The following is a 22567-nucleotide window of genomic DNA, read 5'->3' on the forward strand; positions in this document are numbered from 1 at the left end:
CATCAGACTTTATGTGTAAATATGCGACATTCCACACACACACACAACACACACACACACACACACACACACACACACACACATATATATATATATATATATATATATATATGTATGTGTGTGTGTGTGTGTGTGGAAAGTTCAGTTCAGTTAATGTCAAACACATTCATATATGTGCGTGTGTTGCTATGTAATGCTGTTGCATATTCTATGGAAGAAATCAAGATAGAATCCTCGATGCATCTCCTACGTATTTGAGATATATCCATTGTTAAATGGAACCTGTTAAATACAATTCAATCAGTATTATTTCTATTGATGTAATTGTTTATATTTCGTTCCGGTTTCATTTTTATTGTTGTTGTTGATGTTGTTTGTTGTAAATGGTCATGTGATTGTTGGTGTTTGGTGTTTTTGTTATTATTAAAATGTTGTTGATGATGTTAATGATACTGATATTATTGTTGTTGATGTTTTTGTTGTTGTTGTTGATATTTTTCATTTGACTGGGCATGACACGAGAGCACGTGAGACTAAGAAGCAAAAGATGAGGTTGAATTGGAAGTGAATAATTGAATTGTCTCTGCGCGTGGATGACTGCTTAACATCTGACACAGGTTGTGATGATGACGATGAGGAGGAAGAGGAGGAAGTTGACGATGACGATGACGATGTCAACATGCAACAATCTGCAACTCAGCAACAACCGCGTCACAATAATCTAGCGTACAGCAACAACATCAACAACAACAATGACATTAACTGCGACAACGTTGATGAGGGAAATACAACATCGCGACTTACAAACATTTACAAAAACAACAGCAACAACAAACTACATTCAACTGATACCATAAAACAACAACAACAATCTGCCGATGATGAAGAAGAAGATTTTTATTTGAATTCAAGTTACAACAAACTGAACAGGTTGTTAAGCAGGGACGCCAGAAACAAGACAAAGCCGACCAACTTTCTGGCGTCCTATTACGACGGACCAACATTTCAACATGTCATCGATAAAAATTTAGTCAACCTACCATTGCAGAAAATGAACAGACCAAGCATCATAAACTGCAGCAACAACACCAACACAAATAACAACGACAACGCTGTCAGCCACAAACAAACTGATTTGTTCAGCTGCAGCGACAGCAATATTAAAACTTTGACCAACAACAATTACAGAGAAGATTCTTACAAAACGGACAAGTCACATAATTTAAGTCGTGAATATCTCTCAGGCGATGCTGCCAATAAACAGCCCGCTAAACCATTCCATATGCAACTGACATCCAAGGACGGTTTCCTGGAAAACCAAACCAGGAGCAACGACACCACTCAAAGTATCGACCCTAAATATGCTAATATCAAGAACAACAACTTAGATCAGATGATGTCAACAACATCGTCAACATCGTCACAGGCAACGACAAAAAGTTATGAAGCAGATCAGTCAGAAGAATCCAGCGCTCTCAATTTCACAAACGTAAAACTGGCAGCCATGCAGAACACTGGAGTTGCCGTGGCGCAGTTCAATGGCGGCTCGCTAACTCCCCCAGCACCCCCTCATCCCCACCCTCATCAACTACAGAATTATTTCTCCCATTTACAAAATCAAGAACAGAACTTTCCAAAAACTGTAAGCGATGGTGACAACAACATCACCCCCACCACCAACAACAACAACATCATCCCCACCACCAGCAACAAAACGTCTTTGACGAAACCTCCGCCACCATTCAACATGTTCAACACGGTCCTCTGGAGTCTGCAGCAGCAGCAGCAGCAACTCTATCAGATGCAAATGTTGCATAAATTAAGCAGACAGTTTGATTGCAAGGGCGCCATCACAAATGATCATCATTACCAGCCCCTCCATCATCTTCATCATCAGCAACATCATCCGCATCAATTTCCAAGCAGCCACTTTCCAATTCCTCGCCCAAATGATTCGGCCAACATCCAATCACTGAATTATTTCAACGGCAAACTCAATGGAGTTCCTCCAGTTTCGGCAGCATTAGATGCCGCTTACAACAAGAACGACAACTACACGATGAATGACGTCAAGGTCGACAAAACCAACAGTAGCGACGTCACAAAATGCGTTGTTGACAACAACAACAACAACAACTTTCATAAAAGTGATGACTCCGATGGGATCATCAAACCAAGCAACAATAACGGCGAAACTGACAATCCCATCATTAGCAAGAGCGTTCGGATAGATAGCGGGAACGCAAGCCCCACAAAATGCATTATGAAGGAGGCTTATGAAGCTGCCAGAAGCGATGATATCGTCTCCAAATACATCAACCCGTCGTTCGCGATGCCACAGCAAACAACATTCAGCAACTTTTCGTCATCATCATCATCCTCTTTTTTATCATCTTCATCGTCATTAACATCATCATCGTCTTCAACATTATCATTGTCTAATTCTTCATTTTTCAACACTTCATCGTTGTCATCTTCACTGTCAACATCATCGTTGTCGTCCTCGTCATCACTGTCCACACTGACATCATTATCATCATCATCAGCACTCTCATCATCGTCATCATCATCATCATCATTCATATCACCCATGCTGGCCATGATTGATATGTCGTCGACCAGATTGCTTCAGCAGAAAATCCTGCAAGACAGTAAGTTCACTTTTAGTTCACTACACCTTCAAATTATTTGCCGCTTATTTTTGGTTTTCAATTTTGTTTAGTGTCAGCGTTTTCGTTAAACATATTAATATGAGTATTAATTTTAACAAAAATATTGAAATATAAAAATGAAATATAAATATTAATATAAAACTGTTTGATAGCGGTATGGTTAATTATTATTAATCATTGATAGCTGTCGTCAATGGATTTCCATTGTAATCAAATCAATTTGCAATAAAATTCATAACCTCCAAAAAATTAATTTGAAGGCTGCTTATTAAATAGAAACTTGAAATCGACAAAAAGCATCGGAATCTGTATTCAACGAAGTTCTCCTTCCATTAGTTTATCATGCAAATTGCATTGGTGTTATTAGTTTTAAGGTATAAACTTCAACATTTCAAACAATTAAAAAAATTATGCGAAACCTTGTCGCATTAAAAGAAGATAATGTATCGAAAAACTGTTTGTATTTTTGTTGGTGTTAATTCGTAGAATGTTCATTAACCTTTAATATATGGAAATACACACACACACACACAAAGCATATTTATAAATACACGCATATAATATATATTTACATCTAGACAAACACACACAAACACACACATGATGACGTTTACAAGGTAAGGATAAATAATAGGTAGAAGATATAAATTGAGAGATGTTAACTTCAAAATTCCTTTCCAAATTTTGAGTTGTATGGCAACAACAGCAGCAGCAGCAGCAGATCAACCCACATAAAGATATTGAAGGCACATGTGTACGTCAACATTTCCCTTACAAAGGTCGTGCCCTTCCTAATGAAAACAAAACCTACGAGAATAAACTACATCAATTTTCAGATGCATGTTAGCGGTCCTGTTGTTACTTTAAGACGAATAAACGAAATGTATTATTTATTTAAAAAGAATAAAATTGTTGAATGGCGATAAAAATAGGTTGAAACTTAGTCAAAATTTTCTTAAATCATGTTTGAAAGAAAGATAACTTTTTTTTATTGTTTATTTAGTTTGTTTTTTGTTTGTTCGTTCGTTCGTTTATTTATTTATTTGGTTGTTTAATATTTAACTGTTTTCAGTAAAAGATAAGCTTTAATTACAGAAGATTTATAAAAAGTAACTATTTTATAAAATAAAAATGATATTTAGGCAACTAGTTTGTAACGATTTCAACAGGACTTATGATACACTGTTTAGAGAATCGCTATCACATATTTTAGAAGTGAAGAATTCAGCGAATATTAAGAAAAATACTGTCATAAGAGTTTTAAATATTGTAAATAATGTGAGTAAACATAGTAAACATTTATTTGTAACGTGAAATATTGTATAAAATATTCATACAAATTCAGTAAACATACAAATATAGTAAGCATGCAAATTCAACAAACATACAAAGATAGTAAACATACAAATACAGTAAACCCACAAATTTTGTAAACTTACAAATACAGTAAACATACAAATATAATAGACATGCAAATTCAGTAAACATACAAATATTGTAAACATACAAATATTGTAAACATACAAACATTGTAAACATGCACATGGTGTAAAGATGTAGGTGATGTAAAGATTGGAGTAATGTAAACAGTGAAATTTGGCAATGAGACGATCAAAGAAGATGAGAATCATTAGCAAATATGTTACGTTAACTGATGATGCCGAAGTTTGTTTGCTTGTGCGTGTGTGTGTTCCTCCACCATGATCTTCATTTTCATCATCATTATCATTTTCATCATTCTCATCATCATCTTATTAATCATCACCATCTTCAAACCATTATTCTCTTCATATTCATTTTCATCATCATCATCTTCATATCACCTTCATCATCATCACCTTCATCATCATCACCATCATCATCATCATCACCATCATCACCACCATCAACATCACCACCATCATCATCACCACCATCATCATCTTGTTTTTATCATCATCATCACCTTCATCATCACCAACATCATCACCATCATCATTATCACCTTCATCATCACCACCGTCATCATCTCGTCTTTATCATCATCATCATCACCACCATCATCATCATCACCACCATCATCATCACCACCATCATCATCTTGTTTTTATCATCACCATCATCATCATCACTTTCATCATCGCCACCATCATCACCTTCATCATCATCACCACCTTCATCATCATCCCCACCATCATCATCATCATCTCGTCTTTATCATGTAACTTCTTAAAGGTCATTGAATGATGGATTGACTCATCAAATTATTGACAAATATTCCGACAGAGGTTATACAAACACACACACACACGCACGCACACAACATGAGGGCTTAATTTGTATATGTGATACCTACCTACATACATACACATATTTTCAAATGATTGTGTATATGTAAATGTATATATATACTTCTATATACATACATATACTTATATATATATTTGTTTATTATACATCTATAAGAAGGCAAAATTGTACGGCCTGTGTGTGTGTGTGTACGTCGGTAATACTGGTCAGAGAAGAATGCGAGCGAACACTTGACTTATGATGCTTACGTGATCCGGCATTCATTAATGTGGGAAAATGGAAATATTCATACAGATCCAATGGGCTGTACACGCACTCTCTCTCTCTCTCTCTCTCTCCTCCTCCTCTCTCTCTTTCTCTTCTTTCTCTCCCTCTCTTTCTCTCTCTCTCTTTCTTTATTTTTCTCTCTCTCTCTATCTCTCTCTCTCTCTATATATATATATATATAATAAACGATTTGCACCAGTGTATATAAATATATACATATTCATATATATATATATATATATATATATATATATGAATATAGAAATATCTCGTTTCTCCGTCAAACATAAATGCCGATCTCTACGAATGCAAACGTGTGGGTATTTTTGAGAGCTCATGTGGATGGTCATTTAAGAAAGTTTCCATAATATGTACTATTGATCCTCCACGAACGAACAACAAACATTCACCGACACGTTTTTGTATGCGAGAATTCAAATAATAATTTGCACACATAAACAGCTACACATATTCTTACATGAAACACGCGTGCACACATACTCACAGGTACACACACATATATGTATATATAATATATACATGCACGTACATACACACATACAAACTCACGCGCGCACACACACACACATGCATATACAGATACATATATGCATGCATATTTCAACAGTCATTGAAGCATTATAGTGAAAAGGATGAAGTTTTGTATACATTAAGATTCGTAGTAACCTCGTAAATCACGATATTCTTAAGTTGTTCGGCCGTCATCATAGCCATGAAATTATGCTACAAATGCTTTTTTCGTTATTTATAATTTTTCCGTCTATCCATCCACACATAGAAGCAACTAACTACTTAAAAATAACATTAGCATTCATTCATTAATTGATACAGCGGCACAAATTTCAGCTTTCATTTTTAAAAACTCCTGTTGTTTGTTTTTAAAAAAAAAGTTGGTTTGAAGTGTGTGTTCGTGTGTTGTGTGTGTGCTGTGTGAGTGTGTATGTGTGCTGTGTGTACTGTGTCCGTGTGTGTTTGTGAGCGTGTTGTTTACACAATTTGGCAATATTTAAGATTACTTGCGAATATGCATGAATGGAATACATTTAAATATTTTATACACAAATGAACTTACGTGTTATTATAACATATAGCAGTACTAATTTAATTGTATATGTAAGTATGTGAAACTTTAAACAAGTGCGTGCCTGTGTGTGTGTGTGTGTATGCGTGCCTGTGTGTGTGTGTCGGTGCGTGTATTGTTATTTGCGTGCGATGATAACAAAATATGTTACACTTCACATTTAATCGGTCGTTCTTTTATTTTCAGAAATTAAATGCTCGATAAGGGAGGAAGGAATTTAATTTCTACAGCAATGAAAAGAAACACATTTTTTCATTTGGCCATCCATCCATCCATCCATCCATCCATCCATCCATCCATCCATCCATCCATCCATCCATCCATCCATCCATCCATCCATCCATCCATCCATCCATCTATTCATTCATTTCTATACTGCCATCTATTGACAATTTTCAATAACAACGACACCAATTACTGTCGTTTTTGTGGACGCTACTAGTGCACTTACTACCACGAGCCATGCTATTTACTATTACTTCTACTACTGAAACATCAACAAATTTTTACCACGAATGTTACTAAACAAAGAACTATTAAAAATACCGATACTTTTACTACTACTTGTAGTACGACTACCATGGCTGCTACTGCTACTCTACTACTACTACTACCTCTACTACTACAACTGATACTACTACTACTACTACTACTACTACTACTACTATTATTACTATTACTACTACAGCTGCTCTACTACTACTACTACTACTACTACTACTACAACTACTACTACAACAACTACTACTACTACTATCACTACTACTATTACTACTACTACTACGACTACTTCTACTACTGCTAATACTCCTGTAATTACCAACTACTAATACCTAATTGGTCAATACTACATCGTTAAGACCACAGCCACTAATATGATCGATTTTAAATAATTGGTAGCCATGTTTTCGTCCCGCCCATGTGCCTCAGCGTAATATTTATGAACTGATGATATCATCATTCATCATTTTGTTGCTGTCATCATTGTTATTATTGTTATTGTCATCATTGTTATCGCTGTTATGTCTTTGCTATTGATGTTACAATTTATTAACTGTGAAAACAACAGTTTGATTTAATTATTATTATTATTATCATCATTATTTTTATTACTGTTATTGATGCTTTTGTTTGTGTTGTCATCATTATTATTACATATACGTACGTACATGCGTGAAAAAAAGATTTATTCAACATTAAGACAACCCTAACCGGCTGGTTCTCAACGTAGCCTGTTGTTTGCCGTGATAGTTCTGGCGCGCAGGCGAGCTTGTTATCAAGTCAATCAAAGAAAGCAATAATTTTAGATTTGTTGGCTTTATGTGGCACTCCACACATTAGTGACGGATCTGTTGAAGGACGGGGGGTTATTTGTGTGGAAAGTTAGTAAAAGTCGTTGTTTTAACGGTAAAAGGGGTGTCTTTGAATAAAATTGGGCATTATGAGCCTATTAGCAGAAAGATTGGCCTTCCGTCAAAACGTTGGCTACCTCCGTGACCACAGAAAAATTTTCAAAACAACTTTGTAAAGATGCCCCCTTCCTCGATCATAGGCTTATTTTTTTGAAAATTCCCAATTCCCCTTCCCGATCGCGCCAACTCTTCAGAAAATTCCCTCCTTCCGGTCGTCAAGGTTTTGTCGAAAATCATCATCGACTTTTTTTTTAAATTTCCCCACCAGTCATCAACTTTTCAAAAAACTCACCTCTTTCCAGTTGTCAAATATTTTTTTGAAATCTTGCCTTCACCCTCCGTCATAGTTGTCCGCCACAGCCACACATACATACACACACATACATACACATACTCATACTTACACACACTTACACAAACGCACCACACACACACATGACGATGATGATAACGATGACAACGATAAAAATGGTGATAGTGATGATTATAATAAAAAAAGAATCATGGTGATAACGATGATGATGATCAAGCTGATGACGACGACGACGACGATGAACCTTCTGGAATATGAAGCTGAGAGACGGACGGATGACTTGAGTGGATGAAAAATGACGAAACGACAGATGAGATGAAGGAATGTGCAGAGATTAAAAGGGCAATCATGGATGAGCAAAGATCACGTGATGTTGTAGGGGGTAGAGGTGGGGTGGGGGGGTGCATTTATATTGCGTAGAAATTCATTTATTACTTGGTTATTCAATTTGTAACAGATGTGTTATTACTTCTATTATCATCAGTTGCATTGTTGTTGTTATTGTTGTTGCTGTTACTATTATTATTATTATTATTATTATTATTATTATTATTATTATTATTATTATAATCATTATTAGCAATGATCTTTTTGTTGTCCTTGTTAATGTTAAACTTGGCTAAAATGATGTTTTTGTTGGTATTATTATCAGCGTTTTTATATTTTATAATATCAAAAAATTCGTTTTGCTGTAAAATCCTATAATAATAATATTATTATTATTTTGAAAATTATTATTATTTTATTGTCGTTATGTTATTTTTGTTGCTTCTTGTGTTATTGAACCTGCAACTATTTTTCTTTTACATCAACACTATTTGAGCATACATTCATGCAAATCGTTTCAACACTCTCCAGCACATATGAACGATAAATGGTTATTACATACAAGTACCAGCAGGAAGGCTTATGCTTAACAATTTATGTCTGTTTATTCATGAACATATGTGTATACGCACGTGTATATATGTGTGTGTGTGTGTGTGTGTGTAGGTGTGTGGGTGGGTGTGTCCGTATAAATTTCTACGCGTGTTACGAGAGTAAGTTTCTCACGTTATTATTTTGAACTCGAGCAAGATGAGCTCTTCATTGGCCTCTAATTTATTGCCCCCCATGAACGTTAATACCGTTTTTGATTTCGTTCACTATTATCAGTACGATATATTACGGTAATAAAAATTGTGTTGGTAATTTTTTTTATTTTTCTTCTTGTTAAATGAAATTGTTCTCAAAGTTAGTTTGAAATATTTTTGAAAAACATAATTTTCAAAAATAATAAATAAAATTTTATCTTGAAATGGAATTTTTAAAAACTCTGATACAGACAAGCCAACGTTGATAAGTGCAGTGACGTCATCGACATCACGTGGCAGACCTGAGGACCAGTACTTGAAGCACAGATGCAGATTTTGTCAGAAAGGCTTCAGCAGTGACAGCGCCCTTCAAATCCATATTAGGTCGCACACAGGTGAGATAATATTTCTAAACTTCATTTTTTTATATATTTTTAAAGTCTATACAATTGTTAGCACTGTTCATGTATATATATATATATTCATAACCAATTTGTCCAACAGTTCACTCACAATAATAATGCCAGTTTTTCTTATTTGTTTTTCAAAACAGGAGAGCGCCCGTACAAGTGTAGCGTGTGTGGAAACAGATTTAGCACAAAAGGAAATTTAAAAGTTCATTTTATGTGTCACACCGAAAAGTATCCATACATACCTTCAACGGTTTCAACGAATTCTAAAACAACAAGTGGACAACAGCAAAGTCGAACCTCTAGGCCCTCCAATAAATCAACAAATCAGTCTAAATCTTCTCCAAAACTAACATTATGCAATCCGTCAAAAGATGACAAGCAGTTGAAAAGTTCTGCTCCTCCATTTCCACCACCTCCTCTACTTCCCACGTTCACATTGACTCAGCAGCAAGCCAGCCAAATTTTTAATGATGACAAAAGCATACCTTCTCCATTTCTGAAAAACTCTCGTCAGTTTCATGATAATGCATCCAAGCATTTGTCGGAATTCAGTTACGATTTTCAGAACCGAAATTCTTCAGATTCCTCTAAATTACCACAGGCAAATTCGTGGAATGCTACTAATCAGCAACCGCATCCACAGCTTTCTCCCAATGTTCGTTTGTTTGAATTTGTTGATAGACCGTCAGATGACAAGAAAAATTCTTTTACTTGTAAACAAGAGTGTCATTCGCCAACCAATGAAACTGCAGAAAAAAATGACAACGAAACTGAAATGAATGACGCCATTAATAATAACAGCCCTCACAGTAACAGCAATAACAAAAGTGCGAATGACCAAATTGATGATCGTGATTTTTCAGCAATGACACTATCAAATCTTAACAAAAGTGATACAATTGAATACGTAGAAAATGACAATAGCAAGGATAACGATTTTAATTCAGATTATAAAGTATCAGATCATTCGCAACAAGACAAATTAACTGATTTTGAAAGCGACGACTCAAACTGCAACAGTCAAAAATTTAAAAATGACCAACCATCATCGGTGGAATGCACTAAAACAATCGCAAACAATTTTTCAACCCCAGTATTTAATTCTTTTTCAGGATTTTTACCACATAGATTCACTAGTTTTCCAAATTCACCCATTTTAAACAATTCACCACAATCATTATTTGTTCCATTTGGACTGCCAAGATATCCTTATTTATTTCGACCAAGCCTCTCAGGCTCTATTAACGACAGCGCACCGTGTACAGGAGCAAGTGGAAAAATTGTAGATGACCCGATGGAACAGTTCATGGAAGTTCAGAAAACTTCAGAAACAAATAAGATGGAAAATTTAGTTCGGAGTATAAATAAAAAGTTGACAGATCCCAATCAGTGCGGTATTTGCATGCGAACGCTGAGTTGCAAGAGCGCCCTTCAGATGCACTACAGAACACACACAGGCGAACGACCTTTCAGATGCAAGATATGTGGCCGAGCGTTCACGACCAAAGGCAACTTAAAAACCCACATGGGGGTGCACAGAGCCAAGCCCCCAGTCCGAATGCTCCATCAATGTCCAATTTGTCACAAACAGTTTACAAATGCACTGGTGTTGCAACAACATGTGAGGATGCACTCTAGTGCCGACACTAGCACAGCACAACCTCCTTCTTTCATTCCAAGCAACAATAGTTCCTCCCATCAAAAACTCATCAACGGATCTGGCATTACATCGCTGCAGCGTAATTTCATGATGTTCCAATCTCAACCAAACGTTATTTCTTACCCTTCGTTATCAAACAACGCCTGCCTGCAGTACCCACCCATATTCGGAATGTCTCCAGTAAGACGACCACCGATGTTTGTTCCTTTCCCAGCTTTCTTCAACGGGTTTAATTTTTTGTCGAACCACAAACCTGACGTGCATAAGTTTTCTAACAATGAAATAAAAATTAAAAAAGAAAATGACGTAAATGATGATGAAACAAAAATCATTAACAAAGACTTATATGGTGACAACTCTAGAAAAGAAGAACGCATAGATGACAACAGCACTCATAATGATGGCGCAATCGCTGACTCGACTAACGTACAGTTTTTGCGTAATAATGAAAACAATGCTAGCAGTGTTGATGGTGATGATGACATGGAACCTGAAGACGAAAATAACGATGAAGATGATAACAGTAGTAACAAAAAATTCAAAAATATTAACGACAACAGCGGAATCATCAGCACTAGAGACAGCAATTCAACAACAGATAATAATGATAACACAAATTTTCTTGCGGATATTGAAGAAAACAACGTTAACAAGGATGATAACAATAATATTATAACCAGGTCAGACTTGAACCCGATCGAAAATGAAATTAATTTAAACAAAATGTCAAAGGAAAATGTTTTTAATAAGCAGTTGTTTAATTTTTCAAACTTTGCCGCTGCCGACAGCGATTGTGACAATGCAAAATTGAATCACTGTGACGATACAAGCTCAATAAAAGAAAATCAAGCAAACGTGGTGAACATTAAATACGAACAAGATTTTACTAAATCTAGCAGCAAACAAGAAGCAATGGATACTTTTAATAAATCACTATCACCTCTGAATTTGGGGCCATCTCAACTGAAGGGAAATTTTTCTTATGGAGAATCTTCAATTATAATGAAACACCCTCTAGAGCAAATGGAAAAAATAATACAAAGAACTAAGCTGCCGTTCCAACATGGAACTACCAGCTGGTTAGGTTTAGATCGAAGAGAATTTGCTCGATCTCCGTCTGAAAATGATGGTGTTGGTGCAGACATAAACCAAGATACTTCTGTCAACAACTCTAAAAGTACGTTCATTCCTAACTCTAGAGAAAATATAATCGAAACTTCTCCATCCAAAATAATTAATCCCATTGAAGCGATGCAAGCCGCTAGTTTACGATTCAACTTCCCGTCAGCTACCGCCGTTGCTTCTGGACTTGCACCAATCTCTTCTTTGCACGGAACTCCCAACAGTTTCCACGGAGCTATGGATGGATTTGAACTCTCTTCCCAATCGTTTGAAGCAACAACAGGTAAGCCACATACAACATGTGGAGCATGTTATAAAACATTTGCTTGCAAAAGCGCTCTTGATATACATATCAGAAGCCACACTAAAGAAAGACCATTTAAATGTAAGCTTTGTGACCGAGGTTTTTCCACAAAAGGAAATATGAAACAACATATGATGACTCATAAACTGAATGGAAATGAAAGCAACCAATCTTTCAGTTTTTCTAGTTCTGATGGTTCTTGCTCATCTAACAAATCGCCTGCTTCACATCAGCAGGACGAAAGAGAGGAAATGATGGAAGAGGATGAGATTAACACTGAATATATGTCCTGCGCTAAAAATGATGATTCCATGCTGAAACATGAAAATCAATGGTTTGATAACCAACCAAAAAAGGAATGGTCTGAAAATGGCGTGTCATCAGTCATACAATATCAAAATCAAAAAGATGATTCCAGCTTTTTTTATAATAAAGATAGAGATCAACAAAATTTAACTGATCTTAATAGCTCGGAGTATTTTTTTGAAAAAAAATCAGATTTGATTGAAAATATGGCAGAAAAAATAGAAAAAAGTAATGAAATTTCGTTTGAAAAGAATGACACGGAAAGTGAAAATAATGCCATAGATAACAATATAACGGATACCCAATTATCAGAAAATAATTCGAACATCGTTGAAGCGGATAAAGTTAATTTCTGCGATACCGATAAGACTGATCAAAGTAAACCTCAACCGATTCCACCAGTTAATTCTGGCAATCATGTGAATCTTCGTCATATGTGTCAGTATTGTCAGAAGCCATTCTCAAGTGCCAGTGCACTTCAAATCCACATGCGAACACACACCGGCGACAAACCATTTAAATGCCCAGTTTGTGGCAAAGCGTTCACTACAAAAGGAAATTTGAAAGTCCACATGGGAACTCACATGTGGAATAATGTTCCTTCTAGAAGAGGTAGACGTATGTCAGTAGAAAATATTCCTGGACTTTGTTCTTCACCACCACAGCAAGCTATTCCATTAGTATCCAACGGACAACATCAACATCATCAACAGTCAAACTTGAGTTTGCCAGGTCGTGTAAGTAATTTCTTAAACAGCGGTAACCCTTTTGAGGCTTCGCATAAGCTGAGGAATACATATCTCGGTATGAATCCGATGGTCAACTCTCACACACTGCTTGCGACTTATTATTCAAGGTTCACTCATTCTCAAATTTTAAATAACGTTCCATACAGTGGACCTTCTGCTTTTCAGACAAATCCTGCTCTAAAATTGAATCCATTCCTTCCAAATGTAGATATGTTGGCGGCAATTAAATTTTCGCATCTTTTACAAAAATCCAATAATCCTATCCAAAATCTAAATCGGTTTGAACCCAATCCATTTTCATCATTTGTAAGAAAAATGGAGAACGAAAATAATTGTAATCGGGCAAATTCTCCGCAATCTGATACTCACCATTCCGTTGAATCGTTAGAAGATCAAAAATATATGAAAGAAACTAAAAATACTGGTAGATACGTTCATGAAGAAGGATTAGATTTAAGCACGAGTAAACGAAATCAATATGAATCATCTCCCAATCCTCCATCGCCGTACCAACGCGATCACAAAGAACAAGATCAACTGCCAATCGATTAAACGGTTGCCAAAATGCGCGTTGACTTCAACTTAGTCATAAGACGACGCGCGCTGTTCAGTTATTTAATTATAATATGTCTATAATTTTTTTAAAAACTAGAAACATATTTAATTGCTTAGCTATTTTTACGATGTTTACTTATATATATTTACGAAAATATTCACATTATTTATATATATAAATATATATGATGGAATGTATACAAAATTACATACATTCATTGATTTATTCTAATATTATTTAACCTACAAGTTGTGACCAAACTGTTAGAAATTTATTAGCATTCAGATTGAACTCAGCAAACGTTTTCATTGTTTTAATATAATTCACTAGTCATTAACTATATAAAATGTAAAAATAAATTGTCGAATTAATTGTAGTAAAAGAAAGTTTAATGTGACGCTTGTGTTAATAAAGTGATTCCAATCTAGTTATGTCGCATTAACTTCACAAACAAATAAATAAACGAAATGTTGATGGCAATGACTAAAAGTAGAACGCAATTCTGGCTGACCCAACTCTGCAAACAACAACATCTATTTATTTCTTATCAGTGATCAACAAATTATAAACCATTATAAAACGGTTTAAAAAAATGTAACCAATAAAATTATCAACTGACCTTAAAATCTCCTATTCGAATGACGATTGATCGTTTACGGATATTTCTTTCTACATCATGCTTCCTTTTCATCTCAGCCCTTGTTTGCTGACAAAGGATTTCGACATCTTTCCAGGACATAACTTTTCCCGCTATTTTTTTCATATTTGAAACGTCAGGCATACTACCTAGGTTGTTATTCTTTGAAGCTGTGAACTAAAATTTTTGTTATGTGTTTCTTTCAATAAGTAGAAAAATATAACAAAATAATGAAGACAGTTGTAATAAATAAATAAATAAATGAACAAACAAATAAAGAAATAATTAAAATTACTTTTGAAATAATTATAATTAAAAAGTGAATTTTTCGTACTTGATGAATTTTCATAATTTTCGGTAATTCGCTAGGCTTGTCATCTGGCCACGATTCTAAATCGGTCAATTTCGGAAGAACGACACCTTTGTTGTCAATTTGTTCAATTATTTTTCTGTCACCTCCGTCTAAAATTAAAACATTCGAATTCATGGATGCATTATTGCTGACTTCCTTTGAAGTTTTGTCACAACTTTTTTCATTCACTGACTTGCCATCATCCTCTACACTTAAATCTCTTAATTTGACAATATTCGGCAGTGTTAACCTCCTGATTGTATTTGAAACAAAAGCAAGGCTGCTAAGATCGAGGTTATTTATATTTGGTCTGTCATAATTATAATCCAGATATTGTTTGTTTGTATCATCGGCACCATATTTTTTTAACGTCATTAAGTTTGGATACAGAGGGTTATTTCCTTGCAGGTTTGTATTATCTTGTGTCAGGCTGAAAATTTAATTTCATTATAACTATGAATTATTATTATTATGAATATTAAAAATTAATATTATTCGTATTCCTAAAGATTACCCATTGTTATTGAGGTCGATGTTTTGCTCCTCGCTGTTCAGGTATGAGAACATTTTTTCAATTTCTTGGTTTAACATATTCGTGCTAGACGATGATGCGTGTGGTGAAGAATTGGAGATGGAAGTTAACTTGTCGTTATTTCCATTTAAATTCGACGTCATCTTGTCACTGCTGTTGCGTGAACTTAATTTTAAAGAATTAGGCCTTGCTGGTTTGAATATTTTGTCTCTGGTAGTTTTTTTAATGGAGTTGTTCGTACTTTCAGAAGAGTTGTACATTGAAGTCGGTTGTTGGTTGAGACCATGCTGATTAGAAGATTGTACACTGGTAGCAGGGTTCGTCATCTGGTGCCGTGGAATGGATGGTTTTTTCGTTAATTTTGTTAACCCTGTAAATGTAAGAAAATATGTATGCATCAGGGATTGAAATATTATTTGATAATTTACAATAAATCAAGTTGTTGGCTTACAAGCTTTCAAATATTTGCAGGTTTCAAGCAAAACAAAAGTATGCGATGCAATATACGAAGTCGAGTGTGTACATTTCAACATAAAATGGATATTTAACATTTATTTCTTAATGGTAAATAATGATTGTAGCAAAAAAATATAATATTAAGCAACCCGTAGTTCTTTAAAAAATTAATTCATTAACCTTTTTTAGCCAAATTTTCATTTTCAATTTCAATTTTCTTGATTTCAATTGTCACCATTTTTGCTTTTTCAGCATCGGCCACGGCTCTGTTTTTGACATCTTCAGCCAGCAAAGCTTTGGATCTTGCGCTTTCCATTCTAGAGTCATAACAAATTTTTAATGTTTATAATTTGCAACAATGTTAAGAAATTGGTTTAAACCTTGAGTTAGCAATGTCAGACTTTTGACTCGCGATTTGAGCAGCTTTTTGAGCTGCGGCCACTGAGGATGCTAATTTTTCCTTATCTCTCTTTTTTCTTGCAAGAATTAACCCATTTAACCATTTTTTGTTATGGCTATCTGATAAAAAAATGTCATCTTTGTATTGGCCTCCTTCTTTCTTTCCGTCCGGATAATAAGTCACTCCGTATCCATTTCTTCTGTTGGCCAGCCATTCCCCTTCATATTTCGTTCCGTCGCTTCGTTCGCACACTCCGAATCCATCTCTTCTATCATGTTTCCATTCTCCAGCATATATCTCAAATGTATCTTCATCAATCAGACCAACTCCAAGAAAAAACATCGCATTGTTTAAGTTTTGTCCATCAGAATTATTAATTCTTGAATGTCTCACTGATCCGTTTAATTTTGTATTTTTTTTAGTTTCTTTTGATAATCCTCCGACACTTAATCTACGCTTTTGAGCTTTTTGCTTCAGAGCATCGGAGAGAAACCTGATGGCAGAACGCGAGCGATGCTTGAATGACTCTTTCATTTCATTTTTTACGTACATTTCTTTGAAAGCTGCATTAAATTTACTATTTGCTAAAAAGTGACCAATTTTTGTAGCCTTCATCATATCTGCGTCTAAATGTGACCTCCCAACTTTATCATCTACCTCAGATTGTGGAGTACCCATTGCTGTGACATTGTAACTAGATCTGACGGATGTTAAGGAACTTCTTTTTCCGTGTTCCTGAATGAAACAAGCGTTGGAATATGCTGCACTTTTACGAACTCCATACCCATGTCTCGCTCCTTTTAACCATTGTCCTTGGTAAGTTCCTGCATGTTGAAACAGCAAATTTCTGCATTTAGCAATACAAACAATTTCTAACGGTATGTGTCCATCAATTTATCAAATAGTTTTTTAAATTAATTTTTTCACCTTGATCTGCGTAAGTTTCTAAGCCATAACCATCTTGCAAACCCTGAGTCCATGTTCCTTCGTACCTGGAATATTTATATTGTAAACACAAGTAATTAATCACAACAATACTGAAACATATTTTTATAAACAAACAAACTTAGCTGAAGATTTAGTGCTTTTTCTAACTCCGTATCTGCCCATAGCACCTTGTGTCCATTCACCCATGTATAACCAATGTCCTTTGTTTTCAACTCCCAAGCCATGACGTTTACCTTGCATCCATTGTCCTGCATATCTTTACATTAAAATAAATTTGTTTACATGTAGACACACTAGATAAGTGTCAACATTGGAGGCTGGAGCAAAATTCGGCTCGACATTCGTCAGTTTATCAGATCAAAAATTAAATTCAACCAACTTGTTATCTTTCGCCCAAGTAAAAACTCCGCTAATCTCAAAACCTCCCTGCCACAATCCACTGAACTCCCCTTGGCCCATGGGTCCAGTGCACACACCGAAACCATTTGCCTTGCCCCCGTCACACCCACCCACGTACGACCCTCCATCGTCAAAATCAAACTGGCCTAACTTCACTTCAATCGTTTTCATTCTTTCTTAACTTCCTTCATTAAAATGTTGGTTCGTTTGGAGCGATCTAGTAATCGTTCGATAGATCGATTAGATGGAGAAATCTTGCCATTCACGATTTATTCAACCCGTTCAACCGTTGCCGTCGTAGTAATTGGTGATAACAAACCTTATTAATTCCTAAGTTTTGCGATTGGTAGAAGAAATAAAGTTATTCAATATTAGGAGACCGTATTAAAGAATGCATTTTAATTTTAAACGTTTTAACAAAAGTAAAACTATCCGAAGATGTTAACAAAACACGAAAATGTTTATTTGACTTGTATTTAAAAAAAAAACAAACCCACAATGCACTGAGAAATACTGATATAATATATTCCATCGTTCATTACTTCTCTATTGAACATCGTGAGCTAGCAACGCTATCCTGCTCCACATAAAGTTTTATATTTGTACATGCATGTCTGGAGCAAGGCAAGTTTTAATGAATAATCAACGAAGTTTGTTAGGTATTTGTTATATATGGCGCGCGCGATATTAGAAAAGAATTTTTTTATATTTTATTTTCACCAAATTAAAAGTATTAAAAAATAATTATTCACACAAGATGCGTATATATGCAGATGGTTTAAATAAGTGCCCGTTACTATAATAACTAAACATTTAATATTATTGTAATTTTCATAAGTTTTGGGCACTGTGTATATTCTGAGCGACTCGTCGACCGAAGTTCTGCGTTTACAAAATATTCCACAAATAATTGCTAGAATAAAATTCTATTTCTTTACAGCGTTTATGAACTTTTACAACAATGTTCTTTCTGGGTTTATTATTTTTGTTTCGATTACTAATTCAGTGTATAATAAAGTTTAAAAGAAAACTCTTTTGAACATCCTTTCTACGATAAATAACTATGACCCCAACGTTTTACACTACATTAATATATGTATTATATAAAAATGTTTATATACTAATTTAATATTTTAACTTGCCCAAAATTACCGATCATTCACCAAAAAAACGACAAACTCAACGAAAAATTGGAGGGTCAGATGAAGTGTCGTTCTCAATTTATTAAAATAAACTGCCAAACTCGATGATAATATTTAATGGAACATTTTGAAAATCATATAAGTGGTTTATATACATACATATATATATATATATATATATATATATATATATATATATATATATATATATGTATATATATATACACCATATAGATACACCGTTTATGGTTTTTGTGATATGACTTGAAAAATTTTAAAAACAAAAAACAGTTGAAATCATCTGATCATCTGATCTGACGTTCTTAAGATTGTTCATTTAAATTAGTAAATTATTACTACCTCCTCAAACTCGTTTTTGATTATTTATACAAGCATTAATTTCAGGCTAAGGACCGAAAATTTTATCTCATAAAAACAGAATGAAATTTTTTTTAAGATTAAAAGAAAAAAACATCGCCGTTATAATGAAGAAAGAGAAATAAAAACATATCATCACTTAGGAATTAAAAAAAACATCTGAAAAACGAAAACAAAAAATGAAACATTTAACTGTAATTACAAGAAATCATTGAAATGCGTTGAAGTTTAATCAATCCACAGACTAAACAATTAGAACGGTACACACACAGAGACAGACATGCACGCACACACACAGTAATGAGTAGAAGAAACAGAAGACAACCGAAGAAAATAAAACAAAGAACCAACAGCAGACGACGTCTAACGACATTGCACTATGATTCCTTAATACATTAAAAATAAGTATTATATATAAAATAAATAAATTAATCAATCAATTACTTTATATATATATACTTACTTTACTTTATCTTATATATTTTCCAAAAATCCTTCATCATAACTAGATAACTAAAAACTATCGTCACCGCTTGCTAAAAACAACAACAACAATAATAATAATAATAAGATGTAGAAGAATAAGAATAATGATAAAATTAAAATAACCAAAATCGGAAAAAAATAATAATAATATTAAATGAACGAACGAGTTAACGCTAATAAAAGCTACAGTGAGTGATGTAATGAAACAAAAGTATTAAAAGTCTTGTAAGGTTGATTCAAGCATACAAATGATCACGATCAAACATCGAAATAATATTAGACCTAATAACAAGTACATAAGTACATATACATATACTAAAACTAAATCGCACTGATGATGATTCATTCGGAATCGAAATATGTCCTTATTTGCAGCATGAATTCGGAAAATAAGTTTATTTTGAATTTTAATAAACTAAACGTTCACCAAAAAACTTAAGTGAGAAAAATCGAAAAAACGAACTACAAACATATTAACGCCAAACATTCGTTAAAATTTATAGAATATTGTAATATATATATATATATATATATATATATATATATATATATATATTCTGTAAGTATTTTTTTTATAAATAAGTTAATTAATGTATGTATATATACAATATATAGTTATTGATTTATTCATTTTCCCGCGTTAAAAACCTACTTGAACGTAACGGCCGGCAGTAACGAATGAACTAACGAATGAACTAGGACCAACCTACTGAATACTTCCACTACACTATTAAATGTGGAAATAAGTTGACGGAGAACATGGCTGCCAGTTTATTTTTTCCACTTTAAAATTTTTGTTTTCAGAGGCGCACACAGATGAGGCAAGTACTAGAATAGAGATGTGAGAGGCCTCGCCTGTACTTACCTACCTATCCGCCAGTGTCTCCGTTGAGGATGTCTACTGAAAACATTGTGACTAAAAAAATCAGAAAAGGTTGGTATATAACGGATGTGCTGTACAATGAAGAAGTTTCAAACTGACAACTACATACAGACTATAAACAATAGACCTAATAAACAAATATGTACAATAGCTTATGTATTCATTGGATATATAATTTATCTGCCTTAATAAACATAACCTTGGTAGCAAAATTCGCAGAAAATAAAGTTTATATATACAATGGACTTTAAATTGATTTCAATAAATAATGCTATTCTAGCATGATAAACACTGATATTGTAGACCAATTATTTACACAAAAAAAAATAAAATATTTTGTTATTGAACATAAATCTTTTAAACCTTATCATATTTTGAAATGAGACCTTTCCATAAATCTAATTAACTCAAAGTTAACATTTGCTGCAAACTCTACTGTTATGTGGAGACTACTACTTGTTTGACGACAACAACTGTATTCTCAGCTTTTTATTTTCAGTTATCACTCCAGTGATCAACCTGTGCAACGCGTGGAGTCAGTTTAAGTGGAATCAGTAGCAACTTGACACAAATAGCCCGAACTGTGGAGAGTTATAATATTATTGTACATGCGATGCAGACAGATGGAACCAAAATAAAAACACACACACGCATACACATACAAGCACGCTCTCTTTTATCTTTGTAAAGGTAATTTCGATGAATGAAGAAACGTAAACGGTAGGCATTGATGTATTTATAAGTCCTGCTAATTATCTAAATGAAAGTTAGCGTCGCAATCAGGCAGACAGGCCACAACTCTTAGTTGAAAGTGAAAGCAATACTGAGGTTGATAGCGGGGGTGACACGAATGTTGTGGTTAGATAATGAAAACATGATGAGACTAGTATTTCACAAGTCCGTTGACTCCTATTAGTTCAAGCCACACAGTCACATGAATATTTGAGGTCTCGTTTACAGCATTAATAGTTAATCATTCGCAGCAGATAACAAAAACTTGTTTGACGACAACAATTGTATTCTCAGCTTTTTATTTTCAGTTATCACTCCAGTGATCAACAAGTGCAACGTGTGGAGTCAGTATTAGTGGAATCAGTAGCAACTTGACACAAAATAGCCCGAACCATCTCACAATCTTCAAGTAAGAGAACATATTCAGTTACTTCATTAGAAAGAAAAACAAATGAAGATTAGTGACATTCGGATGAAACAAATAATAATTAAAAGTAAAGAACATTTCGTTGAATATTAGTAATCAAGATGAAAGCTTTCAACTCTGAGGTACATCCCATTATATATACATTCATATATAATATATATATATATATATATATATATATATATATTTACAATATTCTATAAATTCTACCGAATTCTAAACTTTAGTGAGAAAAATCGAAAAAACGAACTACAAACATATTAACGCCAAACATTCGGTAGAATTTATAGAATATTGTAAAAATTACGGTCTATTACCAACATATATATATATATATATATATATATATATATATATATATATATATATATATATATATATATATATGCGGAAATGGAGTGAGAATTTCCGACTTGCTGATGTTTAAACCCGGGATACTGATGAGCCCCATAAGGGACGAAACGCTAATTTAGCCTAGGACGAGTTAGGTGTTCACAAAAATGCACCTTTGGTCGTGGTGATGGATGGCGTACTTTATGTACTCGTATTGGCCAATC

General features: G+C 34.1%; 5 protein-coding genes across 5 annotated transcripts; 3 read left to right on the forward strand and 2 right to left on the reverse strand.

Annotated features, from left to right (window-relative positions):
* Positions 1-679: 679 nt before the first annotated feature.
* On the forward strand, positions 680-3519 carry HELRODRAFT_179444 (hypothetical protein; the record flags this gene model as incomplete). Its single annotated transcript, XM_009028285.1, has 2 exons — positions 680-2651; positions 3452-3519. The coding sequence occupies 2 exons, from the start codon at positions 680-682 to the stop codon at positions 3517-3519; spliced, it is 2040 nt and encodes a 679-aa protein (XP_009026533.1).
* Positions 3520-10826: 7307 nt separating this feature from the next.
* On the forward strand, positions 10827-11189 carry HELRODRAFT_126927 (hypothetical protein; the record flags this gene model as incomplete). The annotated part of the gene is made up of 1 exon (XM_009028286.1): positions 10827-11189. A coding segment is annotated over one exon (363 nt), but the record flags the coding sequence as incomplete, so codon positions are not given.
* A 2178-nt stretch (positions 11190-13367) lies between these two features.
* On the forward strand, positions 13368-13517 carry HELRODRAFT_86748 (hypothetical protein; the record flags this gene model as incomplete). The annotated part of the gene is made up of 1 exon (XM_009028212.1): positions 13368-13517. A coding segment is annotated over one exon (150 nt), but the record flags the coding sequence as incomplete, so codon positions are not given.
* Positions 13518-16576: 3059 nt separating this feature from the next.
* Positions 16577-16957, reverse strand: HELRODRAFT_86828 (hypothetical protein; the record flags this gene model as incomplete). The annotated part of the gene is made up of 1 exon (XM_009028225.1): positions 16577-16957. The coding sequence occupies one exon, from the start codon at positions 16955-16957 to the stop codon at positions 16577-16579; it is 381 nt and encodes a 126-aa protein (XP_009026473.1).
* A 429-nt stretch (positions 16958-17386) lies between these two features.
* Positions 17387-18133, reverse strand: HELRODRAFT_86843 (hypothetical protein; the record flags this gene model as incomplete). Its single annotated transcript, XM_009028229.1, has 4 exons — positions 17387-17439; positions 17543-17607; positions 17682-17819; positions 17943-18133. Coding segments are annotated over 4 exons (447 nt in total), but the record flags the coding sequence as incomplete, so codon positions are not given.
* Positions 18134-22567: the final 4434 nt, after the last annotated feature.

The sequence above is a fragment of the Helobdella robusta genome (assembly GCF_000326865.2).
Source record: "Helobdella robusta unplaced genomic scaffold HELROscaffold_54, whole genome shotgun sequence".
Lineage (NCBI taxonomy): Eukaryota > Metazoa > Annelida > Clitellata > Rhynchobdellida > Glossiphoniidae > Helobdella > Helobdella robusta.